The sequence below is a fragment of the Pseudopipra pipra genome, chromosome 18 (assembly GCF_036250125.1).
Source record: "Pseudopipra pipra isolate bDixPip1 chromosome 18, bDixPip1.hap1, whole genome shotgun sequence".
NCBI classification, from domain to species: domain Eukaryota; kingdom Metazoa; phylum Chordata; class Aves; order Passeriformes; family Pipridae; genus Pseudopipra; species Pseudopipra pipra.
This window is the reverse complement of record NC_087566.1, coordinates 2,485,058-2,504,104: the sequence shown is the minus strand read 5'-3', so window position 1 is coordinate 2,504,104 and position 19,047 is coordinate 2,485,058. Positions and strand designations below refer to the sequence as shown.

Here is a 19,047-nt window from a genome sequence, read left to right as displayed (position 1 = left end):
AGCTGCCTAATGGCATAGGAAGCAGCTTAATCATTAAGCAGGACAGAGTTAAGAAAATTAAATTTAACACCATTTTGGAAAAGGCCAGTCCTTGTACCTGACTCTAATTAGCATGTGCAGCACTAAAGGGCAGGTTAACCCAGGTTAATGTTTGTCAGCACAGCACTGGGGGGATCCCTCCAAGGGACAGGGATCGAGAGGGGCAACTTCCCTCCATGGGGCCCTCTGACATTCCAGCAGGAACAGATCAGAGCCCACCCTTTCCTTAAAGCTGTGGGCCTGCCCTCCTCACTGAATACTCCTACTGTACCTGTTTGCAGGGACTCTTGGACTAAATTTCTTTGCAATCATTTAAAGGGTCTGTGACAAAGCAGCAAAATGCTCATTCGATATCAAGTATTAAGCAGAGTCTTGCTGGCACAAACTGCAGGGCTCAATGTGTGTGTAAAAGCACTCTGGGGGCATCAGGGAGTCTCAGGTTGGGCTACTTTACCTATTTTACAGGGAGATTAAAATTCTACAAGTGCCTCCTTCCTCCCAGCTCTGTGCACTGCTGGGAAACAAGCTGGTCTGACCCAGCCACAACAACCAGAGAAAGCATTGTCTAGTCTGTGCCATGGTTGGGCCACATCCCTTTGGGAATAAATCAGTGTGATTATCTGAAAGCAGACTCAGGGGGAGCACAGAGTGTTCCCCTGTACCTACAAAGCCCTGTGTGGCTCACCCTGAATCCAGCTGGGTGCTGTGGGGTCTGTGGGGGTGTTTATTCCCACTTGGTGCAGCTCTGCTGAGGTTCTGGAAAGGCCCCTCTGACCCCCCCAGTGCCACTCACCGTTTGTGGGGCTGAACCCATCCTCGTTGGGGTAATTTGCTGGTGCCACCTGGATGGTGGCAGAGGTTGGGAACACCAGGATGTGTGTGCAGGAGGCGTCCTGGGGGGTGTTGAGCTGGGACGACTGCAGGTTCAGCGCCGTGCTCCGGCCGAACACGGAGCCCATGGTGACAGCATCTGCCAGGGCACAGACAGCACAGACCTCAAGGTGCATCCCCTCCCAAATACATGGGCTGGGTTAGTCACAGTCCTGTCCATCCCACCTGGCTTGCAAGCTCATACACACATTTAAAGGGCCTGATCTTCAAAAGAATAAATTGCTGTAAGAGCTTAAAACTCTGATCACCAGTTGCACAGAGTGCTCAGCCCCACCTTTCCTGTCATTCTGCTGCCCCTTGATCAAATATTTACTTGCTAAATGAGAAGTCAAATTGATTTTTCACACCCTCTATATAATTATGAAATATACCCCACTTTGGTTGATAAGTAAAAAGCCTCACTTGCCCTCTATTTTCTCATGTTACAAACCCTCTGCTTTAAGATTTTCAAAATATTCAACTTGATAAGGAATTTTCAAGCTCAGTTAATTCTGTTCCATGTACTAATCTCTTCTTTCTAAGTGTGAAAAAGCCCAGAGTGGTTTGTAAGGATATGTTAAGGGGATGGCACCACATCCATTAAAAAGTATGTGCTTAGGTAATATAATAAGTAAGGGGAATCTCAATATTTAATTTGATTTCAACTTAACCCCGTGGGCTACTGCTATGAGTGAACTCTCTAAATAACTCCAGCACATGAGAAGGCAAGTGGGTTTACTCTTATTCCCCTTTCCAGAGGCTCCTTCTCTTTCCCACTGCAGACTCCTCCGTGCACGAGGGCGTTGGGAACATCACCTTCCAGCCCGTAGGAATGGGGCTGCCTGGACCCAGGGAAAAGGTCAGCAGTTCAACAGTCATCTTGTCACTAAGAACCTTACACAATGTAGATTTTAAGGCATCAGTCTCCCCCCAGGAGCCTGCACTCCCAGGGTAGCATCTCTCCATGGTATTTTAGGGAATTCTGCTGGCTCAGCCTATTTCCTGCCCCACGTCGCCACGCCAGTCAAGGCCCTCCCAGCAATCCCAAGATTACTGTGCTGATGTGATGAGATCAAAGCCCAGATTCCCTGGCCTGGCAGCAGCTGGACAAACATACCTGGCATGACCACGAAGGAGCCCTGTGGCTCCATGGCGACCAGGCAGGCGCTGAGGATGGACGGGGAATCTGCCGCCGAGATGCCGCACATGCGGCAAACCTCCTTGAGCTGCTTGCTGATTGTCTGCAGGGAACACTCCCCCAGGAGGATGCTCCAGTCTGCAAGGAAAGAGCAGCAGGGTAGGACAGAGGGAATGGGGAGCTGACAGAGCCAGCACTCCCCTGAGAACAGCAGAACACTCAGAACACTTTCATTTCCCCGGCCCCGAACTCCCCCGGAGTGTCTCCCCTGCACACCAGGGGTCTGGCCCTGCACACTGGGTGCTCAAACACCTCCTGCAGTGTTTTATTTTGTTCTGTGGCAGTTTCCCTTTGTTCAGTAACTCTTTTTGCAAGATTTTTGTGTTTGTTTAGTGCTGTTTAAGTCGAGGAATCAGAGTTGAATCCTGTCTGTGTTTCTGTGTCACGATAACTGTTGATCAGAGCTTTCCTAATGTGTGATGAGGTCCAGGACTTGGAAGGACACTGCAGATCCTGCAGGGACTAATGTCAAAGCCAGGGTACAAACAGGCAAAGTGTTTGTGCAAACCAGTGCAGGAGTTCAGTGCCAGGGTAGGACTGCAGCCTGCTCCCCTGCACCCCATGCTGCTGCAGCCCAGGAGACACCAGCTTGGAGGATCATGGTGATTTTTCTGCCAGGTACTTCACACTCACATCCACCTGGTGAAGGGGGCATTGGTTTGAAGACAACGATGGGGTGGGGGACAAAGGGAGAGGAAAGGCTTTGGCAGCCCTGGTGTAGATTACCATAAACTTCTGAGGAGACAGCCTGGCCAGGCTGGGTATCTGCCTTCCCAACCAGGTTTACCCTCAGTAAAGTCTATCACAATAAACAACAGCTTATCCTGTCTGTGACAGAACTTGGTGCATCTTGTTTAACTTGTAAAGTCACTGTTTTAAGAAGCAGAGACAGGACTCTGGAAGGTTAAGCTAAATACACTCAATCTGATTCACTATGTGATGGCAGAGTGCAGGTGATGCAAAGCTGTGAGGAATGGCTGAGTCCCCAGCCCTGGAGTGCTCAAAAGCCCCGTGGATGTGGCACTTGAGCATTTGGGACAGTGGTGACCTTGGAAGTGCTGGGGGAACAGTTGGACTCGATGATCTCAGAGGGCTTTTCCAACCCAAAGGATTCTCTGGTCCTGTGATGATCACCCTCAGTGTTTTAGTTTCACAGGTCAGTTCTGAGCCCTCTGCCATTGCCCACCTTTCAGCTCCCCGTGGCCCAGCCGGCCCAGCCGCCCGATGACGACCCTCCAGGGCAGGGATGTCATCTGGACAATCCCAATGCACCATTCCCAGAGCTTCTGCAGCCCGATCTTCCGGGCAGACAACTTGCTCCTCCTCGACCTGCACGTTGAGGAAGGGAAAAAACCAGTGAGAAGAGAATCAGGGACAAGATTTCTGTTCTCTATAATTCTGTCACTGTTTACCCTCTGAGGAGTTCTTACAGTTCTGTGCAATCTCTAACAATTTTACTGCTCATAATAGGAAAAAACCATGTGTGTGCTTTCAGTACATGCAAGAGGTGTCAAACTGCTGAGCCACACACCAGGTGTTCCTAAAGGTAAGAGTTGCAGGTAAAACAGTTGTAAAACAAGCTGTAAAACAAGTGTGACTCAGCAACTTCTTCCTCCGCAGATCCTGAATTATCAGAGTGCCGACTGAAATTATCACTGTGACACTATCACGATCTCTTAGCAGGAAACAGGGCTGGAAGGGATGAGTGTGGGGGGTGACAATGTGACAGAGGTGGCACGTGCCAGCCAGGGCCAGCAGTACCTGCTGGGCACGTCGATGTTGACGATGCAGGTCTCCAGCAGCTCCCCGTGCAGGTCGGTGCAGGACGCCAGGAGCCAGCGCTGGTCGTGGGACAGGCAGTACCCCACAAACAGCACGTTGTACTTCTGACTGGCCTCCCCAAAGGTCTCTCCCAGCTCTGTCTGCTTGTCTTTGATGGGTGCCAGGATGAAAGGAGGTGAGTACAGCTGGATGGGGCTGGGCCTCTGCAACAGAGAGCACGCGATGGTCAGCAGACAGATCAGAAAGTATCACAAGAAACACTGGCAGGGAGTACAGAGAGAGTGTGAAACAGTAAATAAGTTCAAGGCATTCCTAGCCAAGAGAGAGATTGGGAAAAGGAGGGTTATAGATAATTCATATAGTTAAAGCTGATGCATTCAAACCTTATCTAAAGACTTCTTTTTATGCACAGGTATGAAACCAGTCCTTGGAGCAGCCTCTGACACAGGCAGGAGTTTAAACCTCCTCAGCTGTCAGATGCTCCTGTTCCTTAACCATCTTTGAGGCCCTTGGCTGGATTTGCTCCATGTTTGTTGTTCTGAGGAGCCCAGAGCCAGAGGAGAGGAGAACCAGCACCTCCCCAGCACAGCCCCACTGCCCCTGCCCTGCTCCAAGGGCACAGGGCTGGCTCACACCCACCGTGTCCAACAGGACCTCCAGGTCTCCTGCAAAGCTGCTTCCCACATGGTCCCCACAAAGCCATCTTTGCTCTCTAACTCCTCTGTGGAGAACAGATGTGATGGGCCTGACCAGACATGCTCCATAATTAAGAAATAGTCAGGGTGTTTCCTTAATTTTTCAGCAAAGTTTGGGAGTCTGCAGTGCAGGCTGAGAACAAATGCATGTAGAGTAGAGATTTGATTAATTAATTGTGCTAAATGCAAGTGGCTCATGAAAACATTTTCCCTTTTTTTGCTGTCTTTTGCATCTTCAGGAAATTAAACATGAAATGCAAAGTGCAAGTTAATCAGCTCAGAGGAAATTAAGGGATGGTGTTTTCTCAGAGACAGGAAGGGATGTCCAGTGTTTCTGCTCCTGTCCCTTCCTGAAAGAACCATCCCAGCCTGGCAGGAGTGGAACTATCCCAGCCTGGCAGGAGAGCAGGAGCATCAGTTCAAGGGAGGGAGATGCTCAGAGGAGTCTTGCAATTTTTTTACCCTTCCCCTCACACCTAAATAGCTTCAAGTGTGACTGTTGTAACCTGCTGTAAATCCACCCTGCTGAACAGACACCTCCGAGGGAAGCAGAGGAGGGACTGTGAAAGGGAGGTGCCTGAGGTCAGGCTGCTCTCAGGAATTCCCAGTGAGACATTATGGATTCCTGAGAGCAGTGGAATGTGCCAGTAGGTTGGGTCTGTGATGATTTTGCAAGTAGGCTTCAAACCCAACAAGCAGGCCTTTATCCCAAGGTAAGTGTTGAAGTGTTTACTGTCTATTAAACCTAAATAAAATATTCATTGTTATCCTTCAAAGAATGCAAAACATTCATAGAAAGTAGGATGGATTATCCTTCTTTTGAAATCCCTGAAATTCCAGAAACGAGGCTTGAATATTTACACTTTAAAAAACAGATGAAAGACAAGCCCGTGGAAAGAGGGGGATTTCTCCATTACCTCAGGGAATTAATATACCATCTGTAATTAGGCACAAGAACTTATTTCATATCTATGCATAAACATGTGCACAGAAATACAGGTTGGACATAAACTCTTGGTGGAGCACTAGAGACTAAAACCACAGAATGACTCGGAAACCCCAGTAACGATGTGCATTTTCTCTTCTTTCACACTGATCTTTAACCTTTTACTTTATGACTCAAAACAAGGAGCTTAAAATGTTTTGAAAGCAAGTAATCTGACATTTTCCCTACTATTTTCTATTTAGCATTAGCTTGTCTTTTCCCTTTATATTATCATTGTCTGCTGCACCCTGAAAAAAATGCTCCCGCCCCTGTTTTCTCTACTCTTGTTTTGATATCTGAGCAAAGTGGTCACAGTTTATCAGCAGCCTTTCACTCCCTTGCCCCCAGTACCAACCTCGGGGTTTTTGAGGGTCATCTCAATGCTGGCAGCTGGCCCAAAGCCCGTGAGGGACTTGATGTGGATCTGGGTGGGCAGGGGCCTCCTGCACTGGCAGTACACGGAGAACGCCAGGGACTTCAAGTGCTGGATGTAGAAAACCTGCTCATCCTTCATTGTCTGCAGCATGTACTGGCAAGGCACAATCTGGGCAAGGCAGACACACAATCAACAGGACTGAAAGGCTTCCAAGGGCTGCTCATGAACATCAAACCAGACTCCACACGTCCCTTAGTCACTGAACACCCAGGACAGTGGGTGACACCCCGTTATTGGCACCACAGCTCCTGCCAGGGAGCATCCCTGGGGCAGGAATGGCTGCAGCACTGCCTGCACTCCCTGGGACACAGCTGCTGCTCCCATCACACTGACACAGTGAATTTTAACCTCTGTAATCCTCAGTCCAAAATCAAACACCCCAATTAAAATGCCCTGAATTTTTTAAAAACTGTTTTTGTGACCAACACCTCCGTTTGCAGGTGGCTGAGCTGCACAGTCCCTGCTGTCCAGGCAGGTTTGGCTCCATGGCCTGGGGTCAGAGCCAGGAATTGTGTGCTGGACACGGGGGAATTGGCACTGTGGTGTCACTCTTAAGGAGTGTAGAGAGCACAGTTAAGATGCTGTTCCAGTGATTTGTGTGGTTTCTCCTTTTCAACTCAGTAATGACTGGAAGCTCAGCCACCTCGTGCTGCTGCTCAGCTTTATTTAAGTCATGTGGAGCAGCACCAGTGAATTCACATGTTCAACCAGCAAGAACCAGAGCCACAGGGAGATGAGCCTGTGATGAGCCTGAGCCACCAAAGCCTGTGAGATGAGTTTGGTGGTTAAGACCCAAACTGCACAAGAGCGGGAAGGAGAAGTGGCACAGAAGTAAACAAAGCATGACAAAAATCAGGTTTCCAGTTCAGATACATTTTAAAATTAGAATTAAATCCCTGTAACCTGATTGTTTTAAGGTACTGTTTTTATTGCACAAGTCCCACACATGGCTCTGGAAGCATCTTTCCTTTTACAGTGAGAGCAGGAACTGTCAGTGCAAACATTTCTGTTGTAGCCAACACTGCAAGACCCAAACAGATCCTTTCAACAAATATTTTCAGTAGTAATAAAACTTAAGTATCACAAAACTTTTACTACTTTATGGTTCTTGCTTGAACCATGAGAACTTTGGCAGCACGTTCTATTACTAAATGTGCCTGTGTGTTTTTAAAAGACAGCTTTACCCAGGAATTCCAGAAGCTGGGCTTTCCCCTCTGGATAGGAATTGCAATAAAGCTGCAAACATTTGGGGTGGATTTATTCTGAAGTAACTGCATATTTGGGTGTGCTGTGGTACAGCTGTGAGAATGTGGTGCTGGGAACTAGATCAGTTACCCTTTACTTAGAGAAAACTGACTTAAACTGGCCAACTATTTTGAGGAGCAAACAGTAAATGCCCAGAAAACAAACAGTACTGAGAAAAAGGGTCAGTCCCTTGCTTGTCTGATCCAGCCTCAGATCCAGTGTCAATGGGACATCACAAGAACTTCCAATTCTCTTTTTTTTTTATATATATATATATATATAATTTGAAATACTTCTGAGCCAAGGTGAGCACACCTGATTGAGGCCCACAGAGACCCTTCCCACACTGCTTCCTGCAGTGCTGCACATGGACAGGCACAGCCTGTGCCCTCTGGCCTCCCATTCTCCCCACAGTTATTCAGCCTCTGGCACAGAGCAGCCCTGGCAATGCAGGCAAGGCTGGGCAAGAGGCCAAGTGCTGCTTCTGGCTGCACAAATTCAATTCCTAAGCAATTCCAGAGTAAGTAACTATTATTATATGCCAAGTTACATGGTAAATTATTTTTAAGCAGCAGATAATAACAGTACAATAGTTATATTATGCATTAAATGTCTGGTTTCACATACTTCTTTTGGATTAAACAGCATAAATCAAGGGAATATAAACAGCAAACAACTCAACATGTAGAGTAATCAAAGGAGCAACTGGACATTTTTGGCAATGGCAACTCAAGTTGCAACTGAAATAACTGCAATCCCTCTCCAGGAAGCACCAGGAGACAGATCTGACACAGGGATACTGGGGTTGCTTTAAATTTTTCCTCATCAAAAATCAAGGGGTTTTTTTTATATATAACCTTGTACTGCCAAGAAAACAATTCCTAAATGTCCCCTAAACATCCCATGTCACCTCCCCCCCTGTACCTTTCAGCCCCGTGTGTCACAGACGTGCTGTGACGGGGGGACCGTGAGGACGCGGAGAAAGGCGGCACTACCTGGAGAATGAAAGAATTCCTCATGTTCTCAGGCAAGTTATCCAACATTTCTGTGTAGCATCTCATGAGACTCAGGAGCCAGAAGTTGGCTGAGGCAGACTCCTCCTCTGCAGTGTAGGTGAAGGGGTCCACCATGTAGATGACCACGGCAGGGGGGTAGGCGTTGCTGTCGGCCGCCTCCGGCTCCGTGGGGACCCCGATCCGCTCCCGCTCGGGGACCCTGCACACACACACACAACAAGGGTCAGTCCTGCTTTTCTGAACACTCTGAGGGGCTGAGGTGGTGGTGGGGAAAAGGAAAGTACTGAGGAACCCTCGTGTCCAGAAGCAAAACTAAAACCCGTGACAACAGCGACAGGCGGGACTTTTACTCACTGCAGTTCCTAACCCAAAATACCTGGTTATAGTTATGCATTAAAGATACACAGAGTCTAACATAACCTCATTTAATGCAATCAGAACAGATTATGTCTGAAGATTATGGAAGAGCTGACTGCTATTAGCTCTGTGAGTTTTCATGTAGGTGCTTGCCTGGGTTTTGGTGCAGTTTAGGGTTTGCTTTTGGGCGAGGTGGAGGGAGGAATCGAGCACAACAAAGCAATATTCATGGAGCCTGAAGTCCTGTTCAGGCACAGGGAAGGTTCCAGTGGTAATGGAAGGAGCAACTGAACATTTTTTACTTGGTAAAATGCTCCTCCAACCCCAACCAGGAGCAGGAGGCTCAACATCTGTAAGTGATCAAAGCAGCTCAGACTTTGTCAGAAGCTGCTGCAGCTGCTCAGAGGGTGTTTTGCAGGGATCAGTGAACAGATGTCTCAAGGACAACCCACACTAGAACAGGATGTGGGCTTTTCCCTCAACACACAGGAACTCCACAACACACACCGTGACTATTAGCAATATGCATTATTATGAGAGTAATGAAAAACATGTTCCCTCAGGAAGTTACTTACACACAATGTCAAAAAACCTTTCCCTAATTTTTATGTTTGATGGGTGGCTGTTCATAGTGAAGTCTTTAAAGGAGTTCTGCTGCTGAAATTTATTTTAAAGTAACAGGACTCCAACCCTGTTTCCTGACCTCACAGTGTACCTGCCTGAAAAACAACACCTGCAATGCAAGAAAATTAGAAAAAAAAAAAAGTAATCTGTGGCTTGCACTTTGCATCTGTCAACATTCCAGGTGTGATGGAGCAAGAGGCATCCAAGCTCCTGCAGTGCCTGACACGGTTTGGCACAGCACCTGAGAACCCCTCTGTGCTGGTGGTGCTGCAAAGACAGGCCAGGTGGGGAATCCTAGAGATCCAACACCCACATCCATGCAGCTGAACCGGGCTTTGACTGTTGTAACAGAAACAGGGGAGGGTTGTTTTTCCAACTCCCCTTTATCAGGGACTGCTACAAACCACCCAGAAGGGGCCCTGCTCCACTCCAACCTGCCAGAGGGGCCTCCCCTTTCCATGGGACTTAAAGGTTGTGAGCTCTGGGAAAGGATGGAAAGGACAGTGGGTGTAAGAAGGAGCACTGTGAGCACTTCAGCCACTTACCCTTCCTGCCCCTCCTGCTGCTGGGGCAGGCTCTGCCCCTGCTCCGGGTCGGCCGCGGGGACGCTGCCCTGGGATCGCTCTGCCGCGGCCCCGCCCTGCCCGGGGCCGGCATTCCCGCTGAACCCGGGCGTGGAGGAGCTGCCCGGCATCGGGGCAGTGCTGGGGGTGGCAGAGGACGCTGACAGCGGCACGGAGGAGCCGGAGGAGGAGGTGCTCCCGGCGGGAAGGCTGGTGGTGCCGGCGCTGGGCGTGGAGCTGAAGGAGCTGCCCGTGGCCGCGGCGGAGACACACGAGGGGTTGGAGGGAGCGGGTCCCGCGGTCCCGGGAGCTGCCTGGGCCTGGCTGGCTGGGGCAGGGCTCGGGTACTTGGGGGGCAGCAGCAGGCTGCTGTCCAGCTGCAGGGTGGCTAAGTAAGGTGCTGGAAGGGAAGGGAAGAGGAGAGGGGGTTAGTGACAGTCCCATCAGAGGAACCTGCAGCGACCAGCAGGTCAGAAAACGCTTTCTGTGCTATCAGAATATTCTAAGAATATACAAATGCCAATGGATTTCCACTGCAAATGTTTGCTTTGGAATCTGCTCTTCAGAGCTTCAGTTCTGACTGATATGAATCAAATGTCTTAAAAACAGGGCTGACTTTGCAGAGCTCTGTGACTCTGTGACTGACACATCCCAATCTCTGCCCAGCCCGGGTTGCAATAACAGTGTTACACAGTGCTCAGCTCTGCAGTCTAGGACAGGTTATCTCTGTCAGGCTGAAAGCCTGGAAGTCCTTTTTATCTGAGGCAAACAATGGCAAACTTTATTATCGTTATTTCTGCCCCTCAGTATGAGAAAAAAAGAGATCGCAGTGATTATTTACAAGTAATAAATGAAAATTTCTTATTTATTTACTCTCAGAGGTGGTAAATCACCAGGGGGGAAGGTTCCAATGCTGCCCTGCCAGATGCCTTAGGGGCTTGGAGCAACCTGGGATAGTGGAAGGTGGCCCTGCCCATGGCAGGGGGTGGAACGAGAGGAGCTTTAAGGTTCCTTCCAACCCAAACTACTCCATCACTCTGTGATCTTTATGATATACAAACACCTTATACCAAACTGACTGCTTTAAAGAGGTCAGAATTGGCTTTTGAATCTCTGACATGATCCCCAGGGTGATAAACAACAACAAGAAGGAGGCAAAATTAACACGGAAGGATTAGGAAATTAAGATAATAGCTTTTTAATTTTTAATTAGATGTTAATCTGTGCCTGAAGAAACCCCCCCCCCCTCATTTCCACCTCCTGCAAACCCCTCCCAGCCCCCGAGCAGCCGTGGCCGGGACTCACCGAGGTGATGGCGGCAGACCTGGGCGTAGAGTTTGAGCCTGGAATGATTGTCCCCGTCCTCGGGGCCCCAGGGCTGGGTGAGCCACTCGGTGCCCAGCTCCTCGGGCAGCGTGGGGGCCGCGCTCCTGCCCACCCGCAGGATCCCGTCACGCAGCACTTTGCAGATGGGCTTGTGCTGGCCCAGCCTGCACATCTGGGGGGGGAGAAGAAATGCTCGTGGGGAGATGCCAGGCACCTGGTTGGAGCCTAAACCCTTCGTCCCCAGCACACTCCGTTTGACTGTGGATTGAACTGAAGTCACAGCAGAGCTGAAAGAAGGGCAGAGGGGGGCAGCGAGGCTGGGAAGGGGCTGGAGCAGCAGGAGCAGCTGAGGGAGCTGGGGGGGCTCAGCCTGGAGAAAAGGAGGTTCAGGGGGGACCTTCTGGCTCTTCAGCTCCCTGACAGGAGGGGGGAGCCGGGGGGGGGTTGGGCTCTGCTCCCAGGAACCAGCAAGTGGGACAAGAGGGCACAGCCTTGAGCTCTGCCAGGGTAGGTTTAGGTCGGACATTGGGAAGAAGCTCTTCCCAGAGAGAGTGATCAGACACTGGAATGGGCTGCCCAGGGGGTGGAGCCACAGTCCCTGGGGGTGTTTAGGGACACGCTGGATGTGGCATCAGTGCCATGGGCTGGGTGACACGGTGGGGTTGGGTCACAGGTTGGACTCGATGATCTCAGAGGGCTTTTCCAACCTGGTTGATCCTGTAAGGAATCAGGTACTGGGGATTACAGCACCTGCACACTAAAACAATGAATGGCTTTATGTCCAGCTTAGCAGTTATGAGAAAGCAGCTCCTGAGTCTGCCCCTTGCTCTTTAGCCTTGGTTGGGCCATGGCTGTGAGGCTGCAGCTGCACTAAAGCCACTGCCACATCCTCTGTGTGCTGCAAAGAGCAGGTGGCAACACACACCCCAACCCGCCCAGAGAATCACAGTGTGACTCAGACAGTGCTGCTGGAGAGCCCCCAAAAGGAGAGAAACCCCTTCTTCAAACAGTTGTTACTGTAACAAACACGGATTTCTCCTGGTGACCATGCACTGGGGCAGAAGTGACACTTGGGAAGCAATAACTCAGCGTGGTTCCCGTTTCCAACCTCGTATACAGCGCTCAAGTCCCTGAAGAAAGTTTTGGCTCCGTCGAGCAAGGCCTCGTTTTCCGGACACACCACGATGTAGGCGACGTCCCGATGGCCCCCGTATGGGTCCAGCAAGAGCCTCTCCCAGAAGGGCAAGGAGAAGGGAGAGATTGTCAGGAAGTCCTTGTCATAGCCCACGAGTAACGTCGGGATCGGGAGAGGCTCCGGGGACTCCTCAGAGCCTTCCAAGGGAAAATAAAGAGAGAAGAAAGGTTAAAATAACTGGGAATCGCTAATCCCTTGCCATGATCCTGCAAGTCTGATCACCGAGTGGAAATGTGTGTCAAGGGTGTGCCATCCCTATAAACCATGTTCTCACACGGCCCTTCTTGGAAAAAATATTCCACAAAGGAAAAGAGATTTATCTGTCCTTGAGAAATGTCACAGAATCAAAGTTCAGTCGGCCAAAGTGGAGGGAGCTGATCCAAGCACCACTTTGACTTCCCCAGAAAGCTGCAATAAAACATCTCCCAGTGTACTCTGAATACAGGTACTGCCCTTCCCGAGGCTTCATGTCCTGGTTTTCCTTTGTCACATCCACAACCACAGCTCAGGAGTTCCTGTTCTGTCACAAGTAATAACAGGAAAACACAAAATCTGATCTTACAGTTCTTCACCCACCTCCACCTGGTTGTGCAAAATTACTAAAGCTCAGGCTCATTTATTCCCAGGTACATAATACCACACAAAGTTATCACAGTTCCATAAATTGCCTCCCACCCCTCTCCACAGGATGTGCTCTGAGCACTTGTTGTCCCCATGGAGAGGATTATTATCCAGGGTAACAGGGTGACTCCCAGACACCGAGCTCAGGGGAAGATATATTGCTGAAAATGTCAAGCAAAAACATACCCAGTAGTTTCTGCAGAATGTAATTCAACTTTATTAAAAAGTTCAGTAAAATTCACTGACTCTCCATCAAAGGCTCTGCTCCGTACTCTGTGGGAATTTTGGTTTTATTCTCTGGTAACAATTGGCAAATCCTAACTCTTAAAGTCACAAATTATTAGAAGTACTCCAGCACAACAGCTTTAGTCAGTGAGTCACCCCCAGTTGTCCCAGCCCCAAGGAAAGCACCAACGTATCAAATACCAACAGAGAGGAAATGAAGCTGTAGTGAAAAAACTAACCAAGACTGCATTGGTTGAGCCTGAAATAAGAAATACAGATTTAAATGTCAGTCATTATTCTGCAAAGGTGCACATGGCAAAATCTGGTTTGTAATTTGGATTTCCCAGAGGTGTCACAGACAGATAATTAAAACAAAACTTCTTATTAAGACCATGGGAAGCCTTAGAACAAGGAAACCCCTGTGTGGAGAAAGCACCCCCGAGTTTTGTGGACTTGCACAGCTCACACAGCCCCTCTCCCCGTTGGGCTGTGGCTGATTTTAGCAGCCCCCTCTGCTCATGTTGTGCCTGCACCAGTTGCTTCAGTCTGAGCCCAACCCCACACTCAGATGGGGGCTGAGCCTCACCCACCCCTTGTGCCCTCTGTACATGTCCCTCAGTCTGGAAGGGTAAAGCCTCCACCACGCTGTTCAAGATGTGCTTCAAATGCCTTTCAGGGCCCTACAAAGCCACGTGAAGAGCCCCCCACGATCCCAAGCTGTATGAAGAGCCCCCTCCTCACACATTTCCAGAAAAAAGAACCCACTTCCAAGAAACTCTGCTTTCATTCCAACTTGGCCTGGCCCACAGTGTACCTACCGTAGGTTCCCCGTCCTGCCATCTTATGGAATTGCTGCCAGGTGAGTGGTCCCTGCACGTGCTGGATGTTCTCCCAGGTCCTTCCCGTTCTCTTCTTCTGGATGGCATCCTGGAGGAAGGGCTGGAGCGAGAGCAGCATGCGCACCACGTCCTGGGAGGAGAGCATGCTGATGTCCAGCACTGCAAGGACAAGGAGCACCATCACTTCAGGGAGGGACATCAACAATCCTTCAGAGGGGACAGCATTTTCTGTGCATTGTGCCTTCCTACTGCTCTGCACGCTGCCCATGGAATTTGGGCAGCTCTGATAACCCAAGGGCATTTAACGTGGGGCTTTCTGAAACCATGGCTGCAATGAAACTGTCACCACAGCCTTTACACACCTTTCAGCGCTACAGCTGCCAGGCTCAGCTCACAAGACGTCAGAGCATCTTTAAACAGGCAATATTTAATTATGAAATAATTATTTTTCCCTCGACACTTTTTTCCCCTAACTCTTGTGTACAGAGCAGTTCTCTTCTGCTGACTGCTTTTACCCTTCTCCCAAAAACGAGGGGCCATAATCCTGCCTTCCCCCAAATACCTGGATTTGTTTTGCCTCTCTGCTTCACGTTTGTGAACTTCCACACAGACTCTGTCACAATTTAGGCCACAAAGTCTGAGGACAACGGGACTACTGGCACTTGAGAAGTAACCAGATTATTGGTACTTCAGATATCATTTATAAAGCTTGCAGAACTCTCCTTTATTTCTAGCTTTTTCTCAGCCTGTCACTTCCCACATAAAGGTTAAGCGGGTCACGACTGCCGAGATCCAAAGGAATTCCAGGGCCAGAGGGTGGGTTGTGCCCCTACCGTTGCTGTGAGGCCAGGAATGGACGGTGGCACTTCGTACGAGGGCCTCGTCCACCTTGCCCCCCGTGGGGTTGTCCACGTACTGCCGGCCCTGCTCCAGGGCGTTGAAACACTCCACCCAGGAGTCGTTGCTGTCGGCCTGCAGCCGGTCGTAGCTCCAGCTCGTGCAGGGCAGCGCCTGCCGGTTGTTGGAGGACATGTAATCCAGGCAGCTCAGCGACGTGAAGGGCTGCGTGTGCTGGTTCTGCAGGAGCAGCAGGAGGCTCATGGGGGGCTCCTGGCTCCTCCTGGCTCCCTCTCCCATCTGCGCCATCAGGCTGCTCTGACAGACCATCAGCCTCCGCTCCGCGGCCTGGCCGATGTCCGAGGTCTTGCCGAAGATGTCGAGCTCGTCCTCGATGAAGAGCCCGGAGTTGTAGCCCAGCTTGCGGTTGATGATGGCGCTGAAGCCGCAGGTGCAGCGGTACTGGTCCTCGTTGGACGAGTCCGGGATGTAGAGCCCCACGTCGGCGCCCTTGATGTTCATGTTGCAGGCGCAGACGCAGCAGCTGTCGAAGTTCCTGTCCTTGAAGATGTTGAGCACGGAGTCGGAGAGGATGAGGGTGACGTACAGGCTGTGGGCCTCGGGGATGGGCTGCACCGTGCCCGGCTCCACCGAGTTGAGCGGCCGCGTGGTGGAGGGGGTGGAGGCGGGGGAGCCCTGGTCGGTGCTGTCGTACTTGACGGAGCCCTGGCCGCTGGCGGTGCCCCCGCCCCGGGGCGTGCGGGGCGTGCGGGGCGTGCGCGGGGTGGGCACCGAGAAGCGTGGGGTGGCGGGGGACGGCAGCACCCCCGCCCCGCTGTTGCTGGCGGGGGCCGCGCTGTTGAGGGTCACCGGGGTGCTCATCTGGGGGGTGCTCATCTGCAGGTAGTCCTGGTCCGCCAGGCTCCCCACGCTAGGCACGTTGCTGCAAGGAACACACGGGAACAGGGTCACATCCCCTCACGGACTGGGAAACGGGAACATCCCACCATGGACTGGGAAATGGGAACATCCCATCACACACTGGGAAACGGGAACATCCCGTCACACACTGGGAAACAGGGGCACATCCCATCACACACTGGGAAACGGGAACATCCCATCACACACTGGGAAACGGGAACATCCCGTCATGGACTGGGAAATGGGAACATCCCATCACACACTGGGAAATGGGAACATCCCATCACACACTGGGAAACAGGGACATCCCATCACACACTGGGAAACGGGAACATCCCATCACACACTGGGAAACGGGAACATCCCATCACACACTGGGAAATGGGAACATCCCATCACACACTGGGAAACGGGAACATCCCGTCATGGACTGGGAAACGGGAACATCCCATCACACACTGGGAAACAGGAACATCCCATCACACACTGGGAAACAGGAACATCCCATCACACCCTGGGAAACGGGAACATCCCATCACACCCTGGGAAATGGGAACATCCCGTCATGGACTGGGAAACAGGAACATCCCGTCACACACTGGGAAATGGGAACATCCCATCACACACTGGGAAACAGGAACATCCCATCACACACTGGGAAACAGGGGCACATCCCATCACCAAATGGTCAGTTGTGGAGACTGATTTGGCCAAACCCCACTTTTAAACACAAGGAGATGGTGAAAACTGAAAGGACTCGTTGAAAAGTAGTAAAGAACACTCTGCCCACCACCTTGACTCCTGTCTCTCAACACAACTTGTAATTCTCACCACGAACACCACTCTTCCCTATTATTATGATAACAGGTATCATCTCAGGCACTTCACCCTCTCAAAGATTACTCCCATGGCCTAAAACTCAAATGCTCTTGAGAACAATCTCTAGATAAAATATCAAGTTAAGATTTAGATTGTTTGTAAATCTTTTAGGGAAAAGAGAAAGAACTGTAGTTGTTATTTTAAACATTATTATCCGTGAAGAGATACACAGACGAGTGGAAATGAAGAGAGTATTTCAGAGGCATCCAAATGTTACTCTGTTTTAAAAATCACCCCTTTAAATGGCTGCCACAAGCCCTGCTGTGGTGCTGATACAGGACACCACTCCCAGTGACACACAGCTGGTACCAGCATGTCCCAGGCTATAAATTCAAACCTTCCTTTGAGATTACACAGCCCACAGCCCAAAGGGACACGTTCCATTACAAACTCTTAGTCCTGTAAAGCTCAGAGTTCTATCTCTGTGTCATCTCCATTCCTGGCTGGCTTTTATTACCCTGTTTTGTTCTTTTCTGCCAAATTCAAGCGACCACAGAACAGTTGGTACATTCCCATGGGATCCCTCCTCCACTGCAATGACTCCTGTCAAGACAGGTGATATGGGGCCAAACAAAGACATCCTGACTCTTCCCTTCCCAGGTCACCACTAAGCTGCTCACTCCTCTTGCCATGTGTTCATTCCATATGAGGGCAAGGAAAGAGTGTGAGGACTCAGTGAGTCCCTGGATGAAGAAGGGGAAACAGGATTTCTCCGTGTTTATCTGCTCTCACAGTGTATTACTGAAGAGGACCATCATTTGAATGCTCACATATCATTAATGACTTGAAAAGGAAAACAGTGAGGACCTTATTCCTTACAATCATTTTATTACCTTGAGCTGATGTGAGTCCAACTCAAAGCAGGAAAGGGGAAAATAATGAACCAGGGTTGAAGGAGCTGAGGAGCTGGAGCACAGAATGCCTCAGACTAATAAGAAAAGGTGACCTAGAAACCTTGATTGGCAATCACCACTCTGTGGGAAGCCTGCAGTAATAATCCTCACTCTAATTGGATTAGATTGAAAATGAAAGGGGTTTTTTCCCCAACAAATACCTGAAATTAATAACCAGCTCAGGCCCGGTGCATCAGTTACTATTATGAACAAACTTGAGAATTAAATTGCTCCCCAGGCACTGTATCAAGGGTTTACAATTTCTTCTTTGCAATTCTTTTGAGAGCACTGAAGGATCCTTTGGGGCTGGAAAAGGACTGATTTAAAGGATTTACAGACTGATTTAAAGATACAGACTACTTCCTCCAGAAATGAAGCAGTGCAGCAGGAGACCTTTGTACTATTATTCTGCCTTTTAAGGGGTTTTATTAATTTAATGGTGCAAATTCTTGCTTAGCTTTCAAAACCTCCAGCAATGAATTTCCTCCATAAACACTGCTCATTTCTGAGAACTGAGTGAGGAATACAAGCCCTGAAAATTAATGTCAGTGTTTCCTTACAGGTCACACCACTCTTGTACTTGGCATCTCTTCTTTTGGTATCAAAGAGGGCAGGACAGCACAGGACAGGGGACAGACCTGTCCCAGGTCACCCACTCAGGGAACACACAGGAGCTCAGAAGAGGAGCTCTCACAGCTCTTCTCAGCATCTTCAGAGCCCTCAGGAGGCAAACTGGACTAACCAGGGGCAGAGACCATCTGCCTGGAGCTCAAACTGACACACAAGTACCGACCAGAGGGCAGCCTGACTGGGCTGGAGATGGGAAGGGACAGACATGGAAGGCTCAGTGCAGTCATTTTGTTCCCTAAAACTTCTGGTTTATGCTAAATCCCAGTATTTTCCTGTATCAGAGACTGCAGTTAATTCAGGCCCTGCATGTCCCTGTTCTTCAGAAGCACTAAGGGTGCAGTGGACACTGCCACACCCCTGACTGCCAAAGGCTGGGTTCAAATCACACCTTCCTGAGATCAGAACTGTGCTGATCTCAGACAACAACAAATCTAAAAGGTTTCAGTTACTTTTGCAGGTGAAAGCTCTGTTAACACAGCCAATGAGTCACTTTTAGGCAGGGGCTGCACTCACTTGTAGCCGTCTCTGATGAAAGTGGCTGCGGGCGGCAGAGGGAGCTGCTCGATTTTGGGAGGAACAGCCCACGAAGGCCTGAAGATGCAGGTGTCTGGGATCTTCAGGGGTAGGAGGCACTGGCTGGGCAGGATCTTCAGTGGAGCAAACAGGGAGGAGCCCACGAAAGGTTGAAATGATGGAACTTTGTGCACGTACGAGAAGTCCTGAAACGCCAAAGCGACATCGGTTACAACCACACGGTCAGGTTGGTCTTCAGATGTTTAAACTGAAACCCTTGTACTGTTTCAACCCTCTACAATTGCTTTTTCCCCCCCTCAAATTAAGGATATTTATTCATTGCACAAAACATTCCAGA

At 49.9% G+C, this 19,047-nt stretch overlaps 1 protein-coding gene across 1 annotated transcript in view; it reads right to left on the bottom strand.

The window, feature by feature from the left end:
- Positions 1-19,047, bottom strand: part of MED13L (mediator complex subunit 13L) — a 178,623-nt gene that overhangs the window by 9,821 nt on the left and 149,755 nt on the right. The window contains exons 16-27 of the mRNA XM_064674657.1: positions 18,690-18,895; positions 14,850-15,796; positions 13,996-14,175; positions 12,245-12,468; positions 11,116-11,308; positions 9,793-10,210; positions 8,246-8,465; positions 5,925-6,113; positions 3,869-4,092; positions 3,294-3,436; positions 2,027-2,185; positions 833-1,009 (exon numbers count right to left, since the gene is read on the bottom strand). Coding sequence (XP_064530727.1) covers positions 833-1,009; positions 2,027-2,185; positions 3,294-3,436; positions 3,869-4,092; positions 5,925-6,113; positions 8,246-8,465; positions 9,793-10,210; positions 11,116-11,308; positions 12,245-12,468; positions 13,996-14,175; positions 14,850-15,796; positions 18,690-18,895 — 3,280 coding nt within the window. The remainder of the gene's footprint in view (positions 1-832; positions 1,010-2,026; positions 2,186-3,293; positions 3,437-3,868; positions 4,093-5,924; positions 6,114-8,245; positions 8,466-9,792; positions 10,211-11,115; positions 11,309-12,244; positions 12,469-13,995; positions 14,176-14,849; positions 15,797-18,689; positions 18,896-19,047) is intronic.